Here is a 21816-nt window from a genome sequence, read left to right on the forward strand (position 1 = left end):
ATTAGGAATCAGATTTCTACACACATGAATCAAATTCTTGATATTCACTGCTAAATTCAATTGTTGATGTCAAGACTTGATATCTTGTTAGCTAAAATCCCAATTTAATATATCCTAAATACAACTAATTTATGAAAAACCTTCATTTATGATATCAGTATGATATTTAGTGGTTATTAGACAGCTATTCTTTAGGCTATAGCAACAATTGATCTGCTTCTTTTTTATTATTATGAAATTATTTCCTGCTGAAAACAAAACTGCAAATGCTGGTAAGGTATGTTTTGATGCTGGTTTTGCTGGTTTCAATGCTTTTGCTGGTCTCTTATTCCTGGTCAGCATTGAGACCAGCACTGAAGCCAGCACGACCAGCATCGAAACCAACAAAACCAGCATCAAAACATACGTTACCAGCATTTTCTTTTTACAGTTTTTTTTTGTTTTCAGCAGGGCTGTCATTATGGCTAGTTAGAAAGCCATATATCTGCACTTACTCTCATAAATACTGATATCAGACAACAGTGTAAGACATTGAAACAATTCACCACAATACAATTGTTGATGTGAAGATGTTAATTTCTGGATGTCATTATTGATATCAAGAGTTATGAGATTCATCTAGTGAAATATGAATATTTGATCATGAAAATTAATCCTGCGAAAAAATAAAAGTCAAGATAGCCTGCCATATTGTAACAAAAATGTTCCAAAAAAGGAAACGAGAGTGGAATTCAGTGTAAATTCCTTATAAATCAGATTGTTGGACCTTGTCATTTAATTTTATTTTGAAACATTTTTAACTAGCCATTCTTCTATGTATACCCTTGCTTGTTGCTATCTTGTTAGAATCTACAATCTCTCTAGTTTATGGGCATTTTGGAAAATATATACTAAAAAATTTGGTTTTATTTGCTACCGTATTTTATATTTTGTTGATTAATAATTTTTATGTTTTATATTGGTTTGTAATCTCACAAAAAAAGATTGATAGGATTATTCTTTTTATTTACTCTCAATCCAGATCCTAATCTTATCCGAATCTGAAAGCATGCCAAATAAAGTTTTATATGTATGTATTTTTATGGAATATATCAAAAAGGAAGACTATTATTATGCAAAACAATACACTGCATGCAGGATGTGGATTGACAGTCAGATTACAGCAATATGGTTTCTAAACAGAAATGTATCATTATATGTAAAATATATGAAGAAATAAATTAAAATTATTTATTGAGAATGACAATAAACATCTCTTTGTGTTTAATTAATCGCTCAAAGCTATTTTAAAGAGTGAAGAAAACTGGTAGCCAATGACTTGCATCATATTTGTGGATGCTAATGGCTACCAGTTTCCAACATTCTTCAAAATATCTTCTTTCGTGTTCAACAGAAAAACAACATAAAATTCAGAACTATTAGATGGTGAATAAATGATGAGGAAGTTTTAACATTTTGATCGAACCATCCCTTTATTCATTTTTTTTCTCTCTATATAAAATAAATCACCACAAAAAAGAGGGCAGTTTTGATCTCTTTAATTTATAGCTTCTACAAAACAACATGTTTTTTCTCAACCATCAACAAACACTGGCATGTTTCAACAAAAATACTGCTTTAAAAGGCATGAAGTAGATTGTGATATGTTGAGGTAATCTGTTTGATGCGCAAAACTTCCACATTCACTCATAATAATGTCTTTTTCTTGTCAGTTCTACAGCTTTGACCACAAACATATCAACACAAAAAATGTTACGGGTCACCTCTAGTATTCAATGTGTTTAAATTATAACTTAATTTATGAAGGAAATATAATCAAGGTAAATAAATGAAGAAGAAAAAGGCACTTGTTTTAATTTCAACAAAAATAATCTGTTTTAGTGACACTTAAAATATGATGTCAACTCAATATATATTGCCTCATTAGGAGAACACTCTTATCCAACAGAGTGTTCCTAGGTATGATATTAATCACTTTAAAGAATTTATGGTATCTATTAGAAAAATATGTTAAAACATCTTTACATAACTGCTAGTCTCTTACTGCTAATACTGTCACAAAATAGTACAGCATCAAATGTAATATAATATGTAGTGACTTCACTCTGAGGGCAGCATTAAATAATTCAAGTCAATTCAAATCTGCTCAATGTGCGATTTAATTACATTTGAAGGATTTAAAATATTTTTTAAAACAGGTGTGGTGCAGTTTTATGAATTTTAAATTTGTTGCTGCTGTTATTTTTTATTATTTATGACTTATAATTTGTGATCAGATTTTTGCCCATTAGATATTTAGAAAACATGGATGTTGCAGGTTATTAATTTATGAAAAACACTGATTGTAATCTCTAATATGTGAAATTCTGAAATTGTTTGTGTTGCTTCTTTATGGCTTATTTATGAATTTTTCGTATTGTAATTTCAACATTTTTGGCCTTTTTGTTTAAATGTATGAACAGCTTGAATTTCGGTTTCCCTAAGTATACACTTCATTTAAAACATTTAAGGTCAGTCAGATTTTCTTCATGATTTTAACAGTGTAAAAATATTTTAATGTTGTTTTAACTTATTTTAATACGTCAATCAGGTTTCAACTTCATTTAAGTTAAACATGGTTAAACTTAACTTTTTTAGTCATTATAAAACAGAAAAGGTCATTCCATTCAACTAAAAAGTTTTTTTTAGTGAATGAACAGTGAAATTACAATTTAAAATAGCTGCTTTATGTTTTCATGTATTTTTAAAGAACATCATTCAATTAATATAGCAGTCTTACAATTGTATGTGTCCTTGATGAAAAAAAGCTGACCAAAATGTTTGAAAAGTAGTGCATGCTGTGCAATTTAAAACCATATGCTTCAAGTGTTAAAAATGAGCATGAGGCACAGAGTGATTATGAAACCATTATTCACAACAGCGCGAGGCTGCTCATCAGGACTGGTAGGTTAAGAAATAACAACACCTCTATAAAATCAAGAGTCCAGCAAGTTCAAGCGTTTCTCTAGAACTCGCTGTGTAATGGACTGTGGAAATCTCTTGATCCAGCCTCACTGGGTTTGATGAAGATGCCCTCCATTGTCCTCCAGTAGCTGTGTGAGCTGCTGACCATCATGCCATGCACCTCTCTCTGGCCGTGGATGGGTCTGCCAAACTGCTCGCCTGTCACAGACAGCAGAGCCTCGGTGGCCGTGTGCTGGAAGCGGACAGACTCGTCCCTCTGCCAGATGGAGCCCACGCACAGGACCGTCCACTCGTCCAGATGATCACCCTCACCGTTCTCACCAAAGGCACTGACCTCCTAAATGAGAAGAGCTTTGAGTAAACATGTATAACGAGACTTATAACATCAAACTCTCCAAGTGCACTGATGATTATGCTTACCTTTTATTTAGTGTGTAAATGAAGCTGGTTGGAATGTAAAATGTGTTGCAGAGTTATGGACCCTTTTTTGCAAGACAGTTATAGTATGATGTATTAAACAGTCATCAGCATCTTGAATTTTTGGAAGTTTTAAAAGTTTTTTTTTAATTCACATTTATATGTATTTATGTATTTGTTATATCGTCTTTGCATCAAATTACAAAAAAAAAAAAAAGAATTACCGCTTGTGTGTGGCATTTCTAATGTACATTTTATGTCTTTTTCTCCTCTCGCTGCTGTTATCAGTCACACTCATTTATTTTTTTTTTTTCGTTTCTGAAAGTCTTGATAACACTATGGTTGTGTTTTTCTTTTATGGTTTGAGCAAATAGGACTGTAAAAAAAAAGTGGTGGTACTCTCCCATTCACTGTGCTCGAAGTTTAACTAACTATGATGATTCATGATGCTGAGAAACCCAGAAATGTGAAAAAAAGTGTAATGCAAAAGAGAGAGCTGTTACTCAATTAAATGAAATGAATCATTAGTAATTACAGATTTACTTTTTATTTATTCATAATTGCTTATGAACAGCCTCTACTTTGACCCTCAAACACTATAGGTTATATAGTGGATACTGAAAGAGTTTGGTTTGTGTTGTCTATATGCGAAGATGATCCTTTTTTTCTGTCATGTGTATGAAAATCCACTTTGCATGCACTACCAAAACTTTCTTCTCTGCCAGTTCTATGCTGACATATTTTGGTAACATTTCATGTTCTTATAACTGACATGACACATTCCTAATTATGATATGATACATCATTAATATGAATGAGACTGCGTATACCACAGTTCGGTTTGGTTATTGAATCTGATTGGCTGATAGCCGTGCAATATTCTGCAATATCAGCACTCGTACAGCCTCTTCCCCCTTGTGTATTACTTCACCCACATACAGTAAAGAGCAGAGGACACACTACAGTTTGATAAATATTGCTGCTGTTGGACAACATAATGTACTTTTGAGGCTTTTTTAGTCGGGAATGTAGTTATTTAGATTGCAACAATGCAGTTTATTTATAAGAACAATGCCCATTTTAAATATTTATAAATTCAGCACTTCAGCACATCGGCTCCCATCAGCCTGTCATACTGAGCGGACCAAAGATAGTGATGGTTGACATTTCGCCACAAGATGGCGACAAGGACTGCATAATAAGGCCTTAGAGCAGGGGTGTCAAACTCAATTCCTGGAGGGCCGAAGCCCTGCACAGTTTAGTTCCAACCCTGCTACAACACACTTACTTGTAGGTTTCAAACAAGCCTGAAGGACTCAATTAGTTTGATCAGGTGTGTTTAATTAGGGTTGGAACTAAACTGTGCAGAGCTGCGGCCCTTTTGGAACTGAGTTTGACACCTGTGCATTAGAGGGAGAAAAACTCAGCGTTTTCTCAATGTATGTTTCAAACTACAGCTTATCAAAGGATTATGAAGCGACTAAATTTTAAGTCGATATCTCTCTTTTGTATTTTGTAGTGCAGTATTTATATAACACAAACTGGTAGTCTAAGCTTTGCATTGGCTTTTTCAAGGTTAATTATTGTGATATCCCTTTTGAAAGAGAGAAATACTGGGAAATCTCTGTAGACTGATGACATTTTTTGCCGTTCAGCTTTATAATCTTAAAATGTGAGCAAAAAAAAAAAAAAAAATCACCTGTTTTGTCATCATTTTAGACATTAAGCTAGAGAATCTTTCAAATACTAGTTTTAATGTGATGTTTGTTAAGTAGCAATGGTTTCTGCTGTACTGATGTCAGCTGCAGATGTGAATGAATGGCGGAAGAAAGTAGATTCTTGTGCAAAAGGGTTTTTGAGACTGTGTTTGATTTTCTTTTTATACACACGATTATGCTGTCTAACTATTGTATAAACGCAATATCACACTCGTAGCATTACGGTATTGCTATATATCTGCACTGGTGGGACACTAAGGCACCCGGCCTGCAGCCTTGAGCCAACGCACGCCTCCCACCAGTGCCGTTACACCCCATTCACACAGCGTCAATGTTTCCCATTCAGTTTGAATGGGTGACGTCAGGCATTGATGAACTGCATTGAGGATCTGTCGCGCCCCTTCAGAGGCATTGCTCGCTGCAAAAGTTGGGACTTGCTCAACTTTTCAAGCGCCGACAGAAGCATCAGCCAATCAGATCGCTGTATGCAAATACACCAGCTCAGACAGTGGCCTATTGCTGATTAATTTAATTGGCTGACGCTGCTATGACGATCGCGTCAGCCCCAACTTCAGACACACCCACTGTCCAGCGTTGACGCTGAAGCCCCATGTGAACGAGGCGTTAGACAGCCATATAGCACTGCTATGAGTGTGACATTGCATTTATACAACAGCTCGACAGCATAATCGTGTGTGTATAAAAAAGAAAATCAAACACAGAGAGTTTCATTTATGGCAACTGTAATCATCTGTCATTCGCCCATTACTGGCACTATTAAAATTAATTTTGACATATTTGTATTTTAAAAAACTGTTATAAAAAAGAAAGATTTAATCAGGAAAATATTCATGATACAATTTTAAAGGCCTCACGACAATCATGTTCATGACTGACTAATGACAACTTATGTAATGCAATACTTATGTAGCTTTTCATACAGTGCTTCACATATAAATATTTGATTTAGATATGTGTTAATGGAGATATTAAAACCTGATTTGAAGAAAGCGGAGAGGTGAAGTAGTGGCTGTGTAGATTGCGGCCTGTGTTCACATGGGTCAGTCGGATGTTTTGTCCACAACGTACAGGAGTCCCTCGATGACATGAGTGATCACTGGTGCCCCGAACACTCCAGTAACTGTTACTGTCCTCCACTGTGGTCACACCTGTCACTGACTGCTGACCACTACCTGCAATTACAAAATCATAATAACACATTTATATTAATTAATTTATATGAAGCAAGGATGCATTAAGGCAATTAAAAACATAATTTTACTTTATTATAGAAGAATTCTATTAGAGATGATTAATACATCAGTGACCATATCGGTTTATCAATCAGCCAATAACTGCTTTTTTTGTGTTTCCATTACTAGCCCAATAAGAAAATAAGTTAGAATATGGATTTCTTCAGAATTGCAACCTGACAATGATGTTAGGAAAAGAAGGATGTAAATGTTTCCTTGCTGTTTTCTCATTTTCTGCAGTTGTCCACTGTATGTTTTCAAATTTTTTTTGCAAGCGATTATGCATTGTAGGCCAGAGGTGCACGGTATTGAAAAAAATCAGACATTGCGATATTTTGCTTTGATGCAATATATATTGCAATATGAATATAATTTCACCTGTTGATTTAAATAGGTCTATTTGGAAAATATCTACTAATCTATTAAATTAGATTCACTGGGGTGATCAGTCCATCTGCATAAAAATTATAAATTGCAAGCATAATTTAATGATAAAAGTTAAATAAAGAAGTGCTTTATGGTTTTCTGGGGAAACGAACACTAACGAAATATATCGACCAATCAAATGTAAAATAACATGGTTATTATCATGGAATGAAATAATAATACTATAAAATAATATTTATTAATATCATTATCCTTTAATAAACAATATAATCCTGTAATGTGACTTTTGTGGATACATCCATTGCAATGTCAATGCTCAAACTATATATTGTTCAGCCCTACTGTAGGCTATTAGCCTGTATATTGGTAATCAGTTTTTAAATATAAAGACTTTCTTCTTGTGAGTAATGGCCTAAATTTCTATTTCACATGTGTATGTAAAATAGTTTGTGTTGAGAAGCAAGAACATTGAAGCATCTTAAACACTGGTGATATTTTTTAATACTTTGAGCACCAAATGAGAATATCAGTAGTGTAATTAATAATAACCTTAATTTAATTTAGGCAAGTCAAGTGATTACCAGGCAAAGAGGCAACATAAAAAAGCAGATATAAAGCAGCAGGAACAAAATACAATAACAATTTCACAAATGCAAATAATAACATGTTAAACCAAGGAAAAACTAAAAACAATCACAGTGATCTAATACTATTAACGGCACTGATTTTTAAAAAATGTTAGTGGAATGAAAGCGTTGAGCTTTAAGGTCAACTGAAAAAAGCAACGTTAGCGACCAAATGAAGTGCGAAGGTTAATAAAACTACCAGAATAGAGCGCAGGTTTCAACATGTTTTCTGGATGTTAAGAAGTGTTTTCCCAATAGGAGCTGTGTAAATGAATAGAAACCAATGAATTTGTCGACGTGATTGAAGAGAAGGCCAATTCAATGAGTTGAACAGTAATGAATAGGGCGCAGAAATTAAAGTATTCATTTCTGAACAACCATGACAATGAATGAATTAATGACTTTCAAATTACCATCACAACGATTAAGAAACACAATGTCGCTGTTTTACTGCATGATGATTATAAAGAAAGACTCTTGGTAAGCAAATGCACCCAATCCTAAACAATGTGTAGGCTTTAAACACATTTACAAACGAATAATATAGAAGTTAACATTTAACGTTTTTGTTAATTACGTTGTATAACACATCAAACGGCTGTCATCGAGACTGGACGAGCAGCATTTATGAATGAGTCACTCACTCACCAGACCCATAGCGGACATCGTGAGAGTGTAATCTGACGTTGTGTTTCACGTTGATCAACTTCACCACCGACCCGCATGTTACACAATTCATTTCACTGCAGAGGGTCAATGTAAACACACATGACAATAATACTGTTAGAGGCAACTGTACCCGCAGAAACACAAAACTGTCCATGGCTTCTTGAGCCCTAAGAGGAAAAAACTAATCTTTAAAAAACCTAAATGACGTCACATGCAGCGCGTGAAGAACCGAAAGAGAGCGCCGACTTCAGGTTTGGAGCTTCTGCATGAGTAAACGCAGCACAGAAGAGGCAAATAATGCCAAGTACACCCATAATGGGATATCATTTGTGCAAGTGCCATAACTTTGTGGATGTTTGTTTTTCTGCTTGCCCCGAGAAAAAAAAAGCAAATTAAAACTTGTAAAGACCCACAGAAACCCAGAATAACTCAATTCAAGTTTATTTGTATGGCACTTTTCATCTTAGTTTCAAAGCAGCTTTACAAAAGGTGCATATATTACTGCATTATAATGTTGAATAATGTTATAATTATTAGCATTATTGGTTAACAAAAAGTGTCAAATTCTTCACATTTTATAATCTAAGTTAATTTCATTTAAACATTTACTTGCGGATATGCATTGTACAAGTACTAAAAATCCTAAAAGTAGTAATAAAAGTACTAAACTTTTGTATTTGTTAATAGACTTTAACATGAACTAATATTGAACGATTCATTATCATTTTAAATTCATTTTTATGCATTAACTAACATTGAATAATGGAATTCAACTAACGAATGTCACAAACTTATAGTTATAAAATAGCATATAGAGAAATTGGAAGAAAATGCAAATAATTTAGGACATTTGATAAATAAAATCAAAACCCTTTCAATCACAACAGCGGCACCACGACCGGAAGTTAAATATGTATATACCGGAACCAGAATTTCGACTATATCCCCTCAGCCATTTTTTGTTGTCACTTTCAAGCTTCTCCAAAAGTGACGCTCCATTCTTCATCTCAGCACTTATTTTCACGTATTTAACCGAGCTTCATTGCGAGGAGAAGTAAGTGGGCTTTTGTGCACGATATTTTATTCCAATATGCCGTTTTATAAAGCAGCACGTATCGCCTGTGTTGTTTTTGTTAGCGCACAGGTTAGCGATTAGCATGAGGGCCTTGATCTCCCACAGTGTCGCGGACAGATTAGTAACGTGATTATTAAAATGGTTGTAAATTATTATTTGCTGTTCAAGTTTTATTTATTTACGGCTTTTGAGATATTTCCTAATGAGTTTAAGGTTGCATTTACGCGTCCTTATTCATTTGCTAAGCTAAGTTATTAAGCTAGTCGCATGGATGCCAAGTTCAACTTAATGTATGTTTTGGCATCTGAAAAGCTTCAATTTAGAAGTAATATGTTGTGCTATGTCTTCACGTTAAGTGTTCTTCCGAAAATGTTATATACGAATAATCGAGCTGAGACACCAGTGAAGCTTAAATTGGGCAGGTTGTCTTTATCTTTTGTTTACTGATGAAATTATTTGTCAGATTCATTTTGAGGTAAAGTTAATTTTTTTTTTCGCTAATTCAGACTTTGTCCTTAATAATATAGTTTCAAAAAAGTGATCCTTGCAAATTCTAAGTGGTTACATCAAGTACATCATTGTTCATCGTCAATTAAATTGAGCTAGTGTTCTTTTGCAGTCAGTATTGCATGAGACTTCAGACCTAATATTCAAAGAAACATGTTAAACAATATATGCACCTTGTCACAAGTTGTCACTGAACGAATATGCAAATTTAAAACCAACTTTACCTCAACCAGATTCCTGACTGTTCAATTGTTTATTGTTGCTATCATTGATAATCTGAATTGTACAGATTATGTTATAACTACGTTTCACATATAGTTATTATGAACACCCCAAAACCACTAAATCCCATACCTTGTTTATTATTGTGATACTATATTAATACATAGCTCAAAATATAGAAAATTGTCTGAAATACTATATGTTATATGTCATAATACTTAAATGATATTCAGAATTCCCTTATTATTAAAAACGTGCTAGTTGTACAGACTCTATTGTATATACTGTGACTCTTTTGTTATTGCAATAATTAAGAAATAAAGTGGTCAATTGGTTATTTTCTTTCACAAATGTTTGAGCATTTTAGTGACTTTTCCACATGCAACATATTGTAGAACCGTTAATGACGATACTACTGTTTTCAAACTACATTGGCACCGCCACTATTTTGGAGCCATAGTATCCGCGGTGCTACCAAAGTACCAGTAAACCATGCAACTCTATTATAATGTGCGTTTATTTTTCTACACAGGCCTTGCAAAGATGTCTGACTTCATCGAGAGCGAGGCTGAGGAGTCGGAGGAGGAGTTTGAGGAGAAGGACCTAAAGCCCAAGAAGACCCAGAGATTTATGGAAGAAGATGGTAAGATGCTTCTTGCTTTAAATAAAAAAACTAAATCTTGAAAAAGGCATGAAAATTATTAAAATCATATTTTAGTCTTATTATTGATGTTTTCATTCTTGTATTGGAGCATTGAGTATTTCCTAATGTTCGACGTTGTTGTTTTCTACAGAAGAGGAAGAAGAAGAGAATACTGAAGATCAAGACGAGCACGGAAACCTGAGAGGGCTTATTGACGATGATGACGTGGAGGAAGAAGAGGAGGAGGAACGGGGGGAACCACCAGCAGGAGAGGACAGTGACTCTGGGGAAGAGGTCCGTCATCGACGCAGGAAACGGAGTAAGTTACTCTGACCAAGCTGTTTTATTAGGTCATTGTGTGTTTTGCCGTTTTGTCAATTCTTTAATGAGATGTGTTGATCTAATTAAGCTAGGTAAACTCAAATAATCACGATAGTATACTGGAGATAAGGAAATGTGCAGTATTGTAAATAATGTGCTGCATATCAGTGCACGTTAATTAGTGACTTTTGATTTATGAGATGTGGAATATGCAGATCGATTCCAGTAATACAAATTGAATCTACTGCACAAGACGGCAAGCTGTATTCTTAAATGCTAAAAGAATAAATTAGAAATTGAACTCTACACCTAATATAACCATTTACATGTCTGCAGATATTACATAAAAAGACAAATTTAATCTGAACTCTGCATGTTACATGTGTCTGTGAATAAATGGTGTGGTTCTGTGTACTACACACATATTCCAGCATATTAAAATTGTGTGGACAGAATCACATGTCATGTATCTTGTTGGCAGCAGAGTGAAAGTTTGTTTTAACTTGACGTAATTTATAAAATACAGTGCAATAGCAAACTGATTTCACTCCCAATTAGATTTCAGCCATTGTTGGAATTAGGGATGCACCCATACCGATAATTGGATTGGATATCTGTTAGATACTACATGTTTTTGCTGGATCGGTTAACACCCAGCTAGGACCAATCCAAATCCAAACTTGCGCATGCGCTATATTCTGTGTAATTTATAAGCCAACAAAATCCATGAAAGTAGACTATTATTATGTTAATAACTCACAAGAAAGTTGTCATTTAGGCCTTTTATATTCTAAGTGTTCTGAAGCCATTCTATAGTTTAATGTGAAGTACAGATAAATTCAGTTCAGCGCTTCCCGCCACCATGCCTGTCAATCATTATCCATTCAATCACGATTTAAACTGCGTGTCGCTTTTATGACAACAAAACAACTTTCTCCAAGACTATTTGTTCCTGTTAGTTTGAATAATCAGTGGATAAATGCATTTAGTTTTGCATAAAATAGGTTCATTTTTACATGCAGCAAGGAGTTCATTGCTGTTTTTAAATCATTTTGTTCTCTGTTAGATCAGCAGATCACATTCGCAGCACTGGAGTAGAGAGGGTTATTACCTGCTCTTCACACTCAAAGTAGGCCTACCTGAAGTTTTAAGGCTCAATAATAAATTGGACAGATCCTTATCGCACACTCATTTCTTCCCTTTGTGCTGCTCAGTTTTGAAAGTGCCCGCAGATACTGGAGGGCTGCGCGATGTCTCAGATGCATCAAGCACTTCATTCACGCACTGGCTGCGCAGACCTGACGTGCGCTGATTCGTAAAATTATTCTCAGACTGAGTTTGTTCTCTCATCCTTCTGACTGAATTTATTCTTCTGAGGTGAATATTTTCAGTGCTGCGAATAGTTTGTAAAGCCTACCTCATTGTGGTCAAAGTAGTTGATCAAATTAATAAAAGTGAAACTGACGAGCGCATGATTGATTGTCATTAACAGAAAAGGGAATGTTTATTAAGTAAAACTGGCCTCAGGCTGTTTAGTTTAATCTGTGTAAAACTTGCAGGAAAATATCAGGCTTTGCTGGTTATTTTACCAACGATTATGGTCAATACATGTAGCTTATTATAGATTTCAAAGAAAAATCTTAATATTAAAAAAGGAAACATAGGCTGGACCACAACAGATCAATGGCATTACGAATACTCAAATAATGTAGCCTAGTTTACAGCAACCATCATATTTTAGTTAGATTGTGCGGTCTGTCATGTATAGTAGGCCTATAGGTCTGTTATTTTTTTTCTAAAGAAGATATAATATTTGAGTTTATTACCAGAACTAATAAAACTGTATTATGCACAGTATTGCTATCAGATTTGTATCGGTCGATACTCAGAATTTTTCGGTCGATACAGAGAATTTTGGTATCAGTGTCAGATCGGTTCCAAATAAATGGTATCGGTGCATCCCTAGTTAGAATTACTATTTGGAAAGATGTATTCTTGATTTATGACTTATATGACAGCACTAAAATTCTTATGTGTTGTTTAATAGCATTTTAGATTTATAATTTAGTGAAGTGTATAGATTTTTAGCTAGGCATGGGCTGAAATAAGTTTCTGACGGTATATTAACCTTGGATAAAATATTGTGGTATTGTGATTACTGCTCTAAAATAAGTTCTTTTTAAATACCTTAGTAAAAACAACAACTTTTTTCCACAATATATATTTCATTTTAGGAAACGTTTATAATATTTTGGAACAGTAAACATGCCAGGCTAAATTAAAATTAATCACTGACTTCTATCTTCAAAACACAGATTTCTTTACCACACATAAAAGCAAATACTTAAACCTTTACATATACATTATGAACAATATAACAGAATTTTTTTTGCGGTTTTAAAACCTTGACTTTTAAACCTTTAAACTGTTTATCGCCCCATGCCTGTTTGTAGCTATGATTCAGTAATCTGAATCAGTACATCATTCCTCAGATTTGTTCAGGAAACACTTTCATTGGTATTTTGGTATACAATATATCTACCTTCGTGAATGACATTTGCAATGTGTTATTAGATGGATGTGTATGTGTGTTTTGTTTTTGTGTCGATTGTTTTAAAGTAATTTGGCTAAATTATTCTTTCTCTGAAAAAATTCTGATTAAGACTAGGCCAAATTAAAGATGATTTTTCTGTATTGACTTTATGTATTGCTCAATTTTAGTTCTGCGTGTAAACAAACATGTGCTTGTATCTGTCAGGTTTTGATGACTATTTGGATGATGATGATCTGGACCTCATTGAGGAGAATTTAGGAGTAAAAGTGAAGAGGAGGGTGAGTTGCCAAATTTTAAGTCTGTGCTAAATTGTATATTTTTGCTCCATATTCCAAAATTCCAAATTTGAGTTCAAAGAAATGCTTGCTTGAGTTCAGAAAAAGAAGTACTCTCGTGTGAAAACAATGGATGATGAGGGAGATGATGATGAAAAAGACCTGATTGCTGATGAGATCTTTACTGGGGATGGCGACGGAGAAGGAGAGGTGGAGGATGGAGAGGCCGTAGATACACTTCACCCAAGAGATGATGAAGAGGAGGAAGATGATGAGGAATCTGGTAGATTACTCTGTCTATCATAAGTTTGAGTTCTTATGATAGAGTTCTTTTATTTATTTAATTATTCGTTCAATTTTCAATCCTTACAGATATTGATGATTTTATTGTGGATGATGATGGACAACCCATCACTAAAAAGAAGGGAAAGAAGTTCTCTGGCTACACTGATGCGTAAGTGCTGTAGACTGTAGTATGATGAGAGTATGGTGGACTAAAGTCTTGATTACTCTTGTGACTCTTTATCTCTTTTCTGTCACATTCCAGTGCTTTGCAAGAAGCTCAGGAGATTTTCGGGGGTGACTTTGACTTTGCTGAGTTTGACACTGAAGCTTATGATCATGCAGAAGAAGAAGAAGAGGATCAGGATGATGAGTCCTGGGATCGGCCCAAGAAGCAGACCAAGAGAAGAGTCAGCCGCCGTAGCATCTTTGAGATCTATGAGCCCAGTGAGCTGGAGAGCAGCCACATGACCGATCAGGACAACGAGATCCGCTCTACAGACATGCCAGAAAGATTCCAGGTTGCTTTTCTTTCTTTTTCAGTGTTTCTTTGAATGAGAAAGTTATCAGAGACTTCTACTTGCTCTCATTGTGTTTCCTTCTGTCTTAACATGTTTTTTTTTTCTTCACATTTGCAGTTAAGGGCCATCCCTGTAAAGCCTGCTGAGGATGATGAGCTGGAGGAAGAAGCTGAATGGATTTACAGAAATGCTTTCTCCACACCGACAATCTCCATGCAGGTAGGAGCCGAGTATGTGACTGTAATTAGAGGGTTTTATGGCACTAACTAAACATGCTTACTTTTGTTTTGTGTGGCAATGTAGGAAAGCACAGATTACCTGGATCGTGGAACAACAACTAATTTCAGCAGAAAGGGCCCAAGTACTATTGCTAAAATCAAAGAAGCCCTGAATTTTATGAGGAACCAACACTTTGAGGTACAGTAATGGAAAAAATAGGTTGTATAAGTCACATCTGATATACAGGTAATCTAGTTTTGACACATCTCTATTTAATCCTACAGGTTCCCTTCATTGCGTTCTACAGGAAAGAGTATGTGGAACCAGAGCTGAACATCAATGATCTCTGGAAGGTGTGGCAGTGGGATGAGAAGGTAAATGCAAATATGCTCCAAATGCTTTGCTTGATGCTTTTTGTGGTTTTCATTTAAAAACTGACAAATTATTTATGCTGTCCTATTCAGTGGACCCAGCTGAAGACCAGAAAGCAGAACTTGACACGTCTTTTCCAGAGAATGCAGTCTTATCAGTTTGAGCAGATCTCGGCTGACCCTGACAAGCCTTTAGCTGACTCTACTCGTCCCCTAGACACTGCTGACATGGAGAGGTATAACTGTTTAAACATGTGCTCCTAAATTTGACTCTTTGTCCACAGTGCTCACTTTTTTATTGCTTTGACAGACTGAAAGACGTTCAGTCTATTGATGAGCTGGGTGATGTCTACAATCACTTCCTGCTCTACTATGGCAGAGACATTCCTAAGATGCAGAATGCAGCAAAGGGTGGCAAAAAGAAACTAAAGAAGATCAAGGAAGTTTCAGAGGAAGATGGTATAGCAGAATTTTACTAGGACGAGTTAATTCTAATGTTTATTAATGCATTACACCAAAACCTTTTGTGTGTTTTTATTTCCAGGGGAAGAAGCAGAAGTGGAGGAGGAAGAGGAAGAAGAGGAGCAAAAGGGTCCAGATCTGAAACAAGCCTCACGCAGAGATATGTACAGCATCTGCCAGAGTGCAGGCCTTGGTGTGTATATCTTGCACATTTAAATAAGACTCGGTTATAATAAAACAAAAAAAAAAATGGAACCTATTATATAAATATAATGTCACATGATATAATAAAAAAATGAAAAGGTAATTTTATTACATTAATAAATTTTTCTTTTATAAATGAAAGTGTGTGTGTGTGTGTTTGTATATATAAAATTTATAAACATTATAGTGTCATTTTTAAAAGTTATGAATTCATGCACACACTTTTACTAATTGTTAATGGCTTATGGTAACCTTTATTTTATTTTTTAAGATGGTCTTGCCAAGAAGTTTGGTCTGACCCCAGAACAGTTTGGTGAAAACTTGCGAGACAGTTATCAGAGGCATGAAACCGAGCAGTTTCCTGCAGAGCCTTTGGAGCTGGCCAAGGACTATGTTTGCAGGTAATGGATCAGTTGGAATTCTCTTTTTTTTTTGTTGCCCTGTAGTCTTTTTATAAATCAATGTTTTTTTTCTAGCCAATTTAACACCCCAGAGGCTGTCCTGGAAGGCGCTCGCTACATGGTGGCCATGCAGATTGCCCGCGAGCCTCTGGTCAGACACGTGCTCAGACAAACCTTCCAGGAGAGGGCCAAGATTAACATCAAGCCAACTAAGAAGGGCAAGAAGGTTGGTTCTTGGATTTGTTTAGGATTAACAGACCAAATTCTAAATGTTTGAAGTAGGGGTGTGCAAAATATGTTGGCTATAGTATTATGTTTTATTGATATGCAATCATCATTTGTGTAATAAAGCCTATTAGAATGACAATATGATTTATAATAATGATATTGTCAATCTAACAGGCTTTGTCATACAAATGATAATATTGCTTAAATATCAATTATCTACTAATATGTTACTGAATGTTAATTAAAGGGTATCTGTGGGGTCTTAAAATGTCTTAAATCTAAATTTTCATGTCGGCTTAATCCCTTTATTAATCCGGGGTCGCCACAGCGGAATGAACCACCAACTTATTCAGCATGTTTTTTGGCAGCGGATGCCCTTTCAGCCACAACCCATCTCTGGGAAATAAATCTAAATTTTAGGTCTTATACAGTTTTAAATCTATTGAAATATTGTGTTATAGGTCTTAAATGTTTTTAAGGTTTTAGGTCTTTATTTTTCTTTGTTCATGTATGGCAAACCAATCTGGCCATTAACACCCAAACACCAACAATCCATCTCAATAAAACTTTTTATTTAAAAATAGCATTTAATTACTTTCCTTAAAGTAACATTTGCTTAAAAGTTCTGCATTTATTTACTGCTGAGGATACTGATCTGACCTATATTTTTTATTATTATTATCGTAGACTGAAGTAATTGACAGCTATGTAAGGGTTATAGAATTTGTGAATGGATATATTTAAAAAAACAAATACATTTTCAAACAAAATTATTATTATTGTATTATTGAACGTTACATTTTAATAAATTTTTAATGGGGAAAATAAAAATGTTTTCTAACTGAGATATTTAAAAAAAAATCTTTAGCATAAAGCCCTGTATAAGTCTAAAATTTAATTCATAATGGTCTTAAAATGTCTTAAATTTAACTTGGTGAAACCTGCAGAAACCCTGTAATTATTATACAATATAATTATATTGCTAATGCCAGCATGTCAGTGCAATTCCAAATGTGATGTTGATTTTTATACAACAGTTCTGAAGTTATATTAAGAGTTGCAACAAACTGACTACTATTGAGTAAAATACATTTAAGACATGATATTGCCTGTTCTATATTGAAAATGGTTTTAAACTATGCCGGAGTGGAGCATTTTTGCAGCTCAGCAGCATTGCAATATTTTGTTGCTTATTGAATTTCTTTGAGTGAATCGTTTGAGAGGCAGAGTTCTTAAAGAATCGGCTATTTTAAACAAATCTATTAAATTAAGGGTTCAGCTAAGCTCATTTAGAAAGCCACCACCTACTGAGGATTTTGGTGGTATGTTCAAAACACTCCTAGCAAAAATACAAATGTTTTCAGTATTGCACACCTTAGAAGGCAATAAATGTATTCAACCTGTATTTTATTAACTGTTGTTTTTGTTTATCCTCTAACTTTTGCTTAACCGTATTCATCAAGGAAAGGGTATAAGCAGAATATCAACCTTTGCAGCATAATCCCAAGTCTGTTGTGTTAGAGCTTTAGCTAGAATATTCAGTTGTTGCCTGTAGGTGCGAGATGTAGCCATTGTTTTTGCTGTGCAACAATATTAGCATAGTGAATTGCTATTCAAACCCAAAGTGAACTGATGTGCTCCATTGTTTGCTCTTTACTAAGTTTGTCTGCTATTGCCTGTCATGTTTTCCAGGATGTGGATGAGGCGCACTTTGCCTATTCTTTCAAGTACTTGAAGAACAAGCCTGTGAAAGAGCTCAGTGGAGATCAGTTCTTGAAGATGTGTCTGGCTGAGGAGGAAGGCCTTCTCGCCATAGACATCTGCATTGACCTTGTTGGAGTCAAAGGGTATAGTTGTATTTTTAGCTTTAGAGGAAACCTGAATTTGGTGTCAAGAAATGTTTATGGTCCGTTTCCACTGAGTGGTACAGTATGTGTCACCTTTATCAGACTTGCGTTTCCACTGCCTAAAGGGTACCAATGGTGGACGTGATGTACGACAGAAAGTCTCAGTTGACGTCATTCTCGCTAGGACTGCTCGATTATGGGAAAAATCATAATCACGATTATTTTGGTCATAATTGTAATCACGATTATTCAAAACTATTATCAGTTGAAGTCAAAAATATTCGTCCTCCAGTGAATTTATTTTTATATATAAATATTTCCCAAATGATGTTTAACAGAGGGATTTTTTTTTACAGTATTTCCTATAAATTTTTTTCTTCTGGAGAAAGGCTTATTTGTTGTTTCAGCTAGAATAAAAGCAGTTTGAATATTTTGAAATCTATTTTAATAGCTCGATATTATTAGCCCCTTTAAGCAATACATATGTTTGATTGTCTGCAGAAGAAACTACTGATATACAATGACTTGACTATTTACCCTTATTAAGCCTTTGAATGTCACTTTAAGCTGAATACTAGTATCTTGAAAAATAATGTACTGTCATCATAGCAAAGATAAAAGAAATCAGTTATTAGAAATGAGTTAATAAATCTATTATGTTTAAACTGTGCTTTAAGCATCTTCACTGTATTTTTAATTTTATTATTGATTAATAATAAAAACAGTCGGCAGCAGCAGGAATACCGCACGCTGTCACTTTAAGAATAGTGCGGCTCTGATATGGTTTCTCTTTCTTGTGTCTTTTGATTCTCAACTTGTTTGTTTATTACACAAATGAGGGTTAATATGAATAATCACTAAACACCGCGCTCTGACACAAATGTGCATGTATTTGACCATAAAAGCGCTCTCATTAAGATCGCGTTAGATGTGTGTGTGCTCTGCTGTCCGAGGCTAAGCGCGGCGCGCGCAAACACACACACACACACACACACACACACACACACACACACGCGACCTGTCCGAGGCTAAGCACGGCACGCGCACACAACAGCACATGCTCTTTTGCGCTTTTAAAAATATGAATGATGCGCATCCCGTGCTGCAAAAGTTACATTACAGTACATGCTTTTAGTCATTTTCACGTGGAACTGAGCTTTGCAGAGGCAAAGAGTTTTCACACGTGTACAACTGGAAAGGGGGCGGTACGTGATAGAATAATCGTTTATCTCGATTAATGGTTTTTCATAATCGTTAAAAGCCAAAATCGAAATTGAAATCGGATTTTCGATTAATTGCACAGCCCTAATTCTCGCTCAAAGAAATGTCAAAGTAAAGCTGTACGGGTCGCTCATGTATAAAATGAGAAGCACTGCTTACAAAACCGATGCTTTATATACATAAATACTTGTGTAGCCTTTCTATGCACGTGATTTGATTGTAATTACAGATCAATGATGGTGTGAAATAGCCTACTGCAACATCTGCAATTTATATAAAATTACATAAATAAATGCAACACATATGAACGCATACAGACCCTTACAGTCTCTGATATGTTACCACTTAAAGAAAAAACTACACACAGTATACATTTAGTCCTTATTTGGGTTTAAAAAACATACAACATATAGCCCACAGTAACCTTTCATCTGTATCTTTACCAGCACATGTAACCTCTTGGTAGAGTGTAATTATGTCATTCCGAGTTCATAATAGTCCAGAAGGTGGTGATAATAGTTAAACATAGCAGTTTGTTCATGTTTTAGGTTGCTGAAAGAATCCTTTGCTCCTTTGTCTTTTTCGGATTTCTACTTTGTTTGCACGTCGCTCATTCATTTTAGAAAAGATCGGATGTCAGAAGCACTTCAATAATCACGCACACTCAAGTTATTATCATCAGTTTAAGAAGTTCATTATATCAAATAAAGACTTGCAAACTGAAACTGTTTGCGCTTTAGAAGGCCTTGTAAACAACTACTGGGCACAGATGAGATTCTGCTATTCTTGGCTTTGTGGCTGCTCATCAAGACAACGACAAGGTTTGTTTAAGCTCGAGTCGACCTGGCTTGTTATTATATGTATATATTATTATGGTGTAGTGTCTCAGCTGTGTATTTATAAATGGTGCTTCCTTTGTTTTGTTTCTCTTGGCTTGTGCATGAGCTAGTGACACATCTCTGTAAACCAATAGCGTTCAGCTGCATGTCTCGCTCCGCCTTTTGGTACCCTTTTGTTGTGCAAGGTACCCTTTCGAAAGGGTACCCAAAAATAGGTATGGTACGATTCACTTTTTGGTACCTTTTGACAGTGGAAACAGCCAAAAATGTCTACCATATTGTACCACTCAGTGGAAAGGGGTTGTTATAAATTGTTAAAGGGATTGTTTACCTATAAATGGAAAAATTTACTTGAATCAACTAAAGTGATTTTGTAGAATGTTAGAAACCAGTTGCCGCTGACATTCATAGTAAAAAAATAAATGCTATGGAATTCAAAGACTATCGGTTTTCAGTCTTCAAAATATCTTCTGTGTTTAATAAACAAATATGGAACAAGTAATCTTCATAAGGCAATTGTCACCAACACATTGATCGCGATTGACTGGTAGATGTTTTTCACTCTGCTGGTGCCTCCTGAAATAACAGAAAAATAAGTACAAGACTTTTTTTTTATTGATGTGAAGTGTTGCGTGTCTCTATTTATTTAATCCAGCTGAGATAAGGCTATAAATTAAATGCCATAGTTTTGCAAATGTTAATATACAGCTCTCTATACCATGCTGAAAGATACATGCATTTCTAATTGTATAATAAATAATCAAGTTAAGGTACAGTAGTCGTCTTACTGAGAGACATGTCAGAGGCTGGCTTTTTTATATTTTTATAGATTGCCTGATTTTATTACAGTTGATTTTTAAAATGCTAATGTAGTACCGGTTGAACCATTATTTCACTGTTATTAATACCATTTAACTGTTAATAATGGCTCTTCATATGATCGGCTCACTCTTAATGTGGTGTGGTGCATTGTCTCAATTCAATTGGTTGCATCACACTTCTTTGATGGTTAGATATTGCCTTTGAGCAAGGTCTGAGATCATGGGCTTAAGTTAATGTTGGTGACCAGATGTTTGCCATTTCTACAGGTATGGAGATCAGACTTACTTTGATGAGATCAAGCAGTTCTACTACAGGGATGAGTTCAGTCACCAGGTGCAGGAGTGGAACAAGCAGAGAACTCTCGCCATTGAAAGATCCCTGCAGCAGTTCCTGTATCCACAGATGGCCAAAGAATTAAAGAACAAGCTTATCGCTGAAGCAAAGGACAATATTGTTAAGGTGACCCATTGATTAAATGTGTTCGCTGCTAACCAAGTTTCTGTACACAAAAACCGTAGTCTATAATATATTGACTTGTGCTCTTGTCTCTGGGGGACAGTCCTGCTGCAAGAAGCTGTATAATTGGTTGAAGGTGGCTCCTTATCGGCCTGATCAACAGGTGGAGGAGGACGATGACCTTATGGATGAGTCACAAGGAAAGGGCATCCGTGTGCTCGGAGTGGCTTTTGCTTCTGGCAGGTGTGTATTTGAATGGAGTGAGAAAGTGTTTACTGTTTGTATGGATATTTAAAAATTTTGGACAAATGG

General features: G+C 35.2%; 2 protein-coding genes across 2 annotated transcripts in view; one reads left to right on the forward strand and one right to left on the reverse strand.

Moving 5' to 3' along the window:
- Nucleotides 1-1453: 1453 nt before the first annotated feature.
- sdf2 (stromal cell-derived factor 2) lies at nucleotides 1454-8222 on the reverse strand. The gene is given in 3 exon segments (NM_200039.1): nucleotides 1454-3301; nucleotides 6096-6292; nucleotides 8014-8222. Coding segments are annotated over 3 exon segments (669 nt in total). The 5' UTR covers nucleotides 8189-8222; the 3' UTR covers nucleotides 1454-3004.
- A 794-nt stretch (nucleotides 8223-9016) lies between these two features.
- supt6h (SPT6 homolog, histone chaperone and transcription elongation factor) overlaps nucleotides 9017-21816 on the forward strand; it is a 28380-nt gene continuing 15580 nt past the window's right edge. Inside the window, 18 exon segments of the mRNA NM_145118.1 lie at nucleotides 9017-9088; nucleotides 10371-10481; nucleotides 10633-10800; nucleotides 13561-13634; nucleotides 13734-13914; nucleotides 14004-14085; nucleotides 14179-14434; nucleotides 14552-14653; nucleotides 14738-14851; nucleotides 14938-15027; nucleotides 15118-15260; nucleotides 15335-15483; nucleotides 15569-15679; nucleotides 15962-16091; nucleotides 16167-16317; nucleotides 18012-18166; nucleotides 21315-21507; nucleotides 21608-21747. Coding sequence (NP_660094.1) covers nucleotides 10382-10481; nucleotides 10633-10800; nucleotides 13561-13634; nucleotides 13734-13914; nucleotides 14004-14085; nucleotides 14179-14434; nucleotides 14552-14653; nucleotides 14738-14851; nucleotides 14938-15027; nucleotides 15118-15260; nucleotides 15335-15483; nucleotides 15569-15679; nucleotides 15962-16091; nucleotides 16167-16317; nucleotides 18012-18166; nucleotides 21315-21507; nucleotides 21608-21747 — 2339 coding nt within the window. The 5' untranslated portion in view covers nucleotides 9017-9088; nucleotides 10371-10381.

Source organism: Danio rerio, chromosome 21 (assembly GCF_052040795.2).
Source record: "Danio rerio strain M-AB ecotype USA chromosome 21, GRCz13ab, whole genome shotgun sequence".
NCBI lineage: Eukaryota > Metazoa > Chordata > Actinopteri > Cypriniformes > Danionidae > Danio > Danio rerio.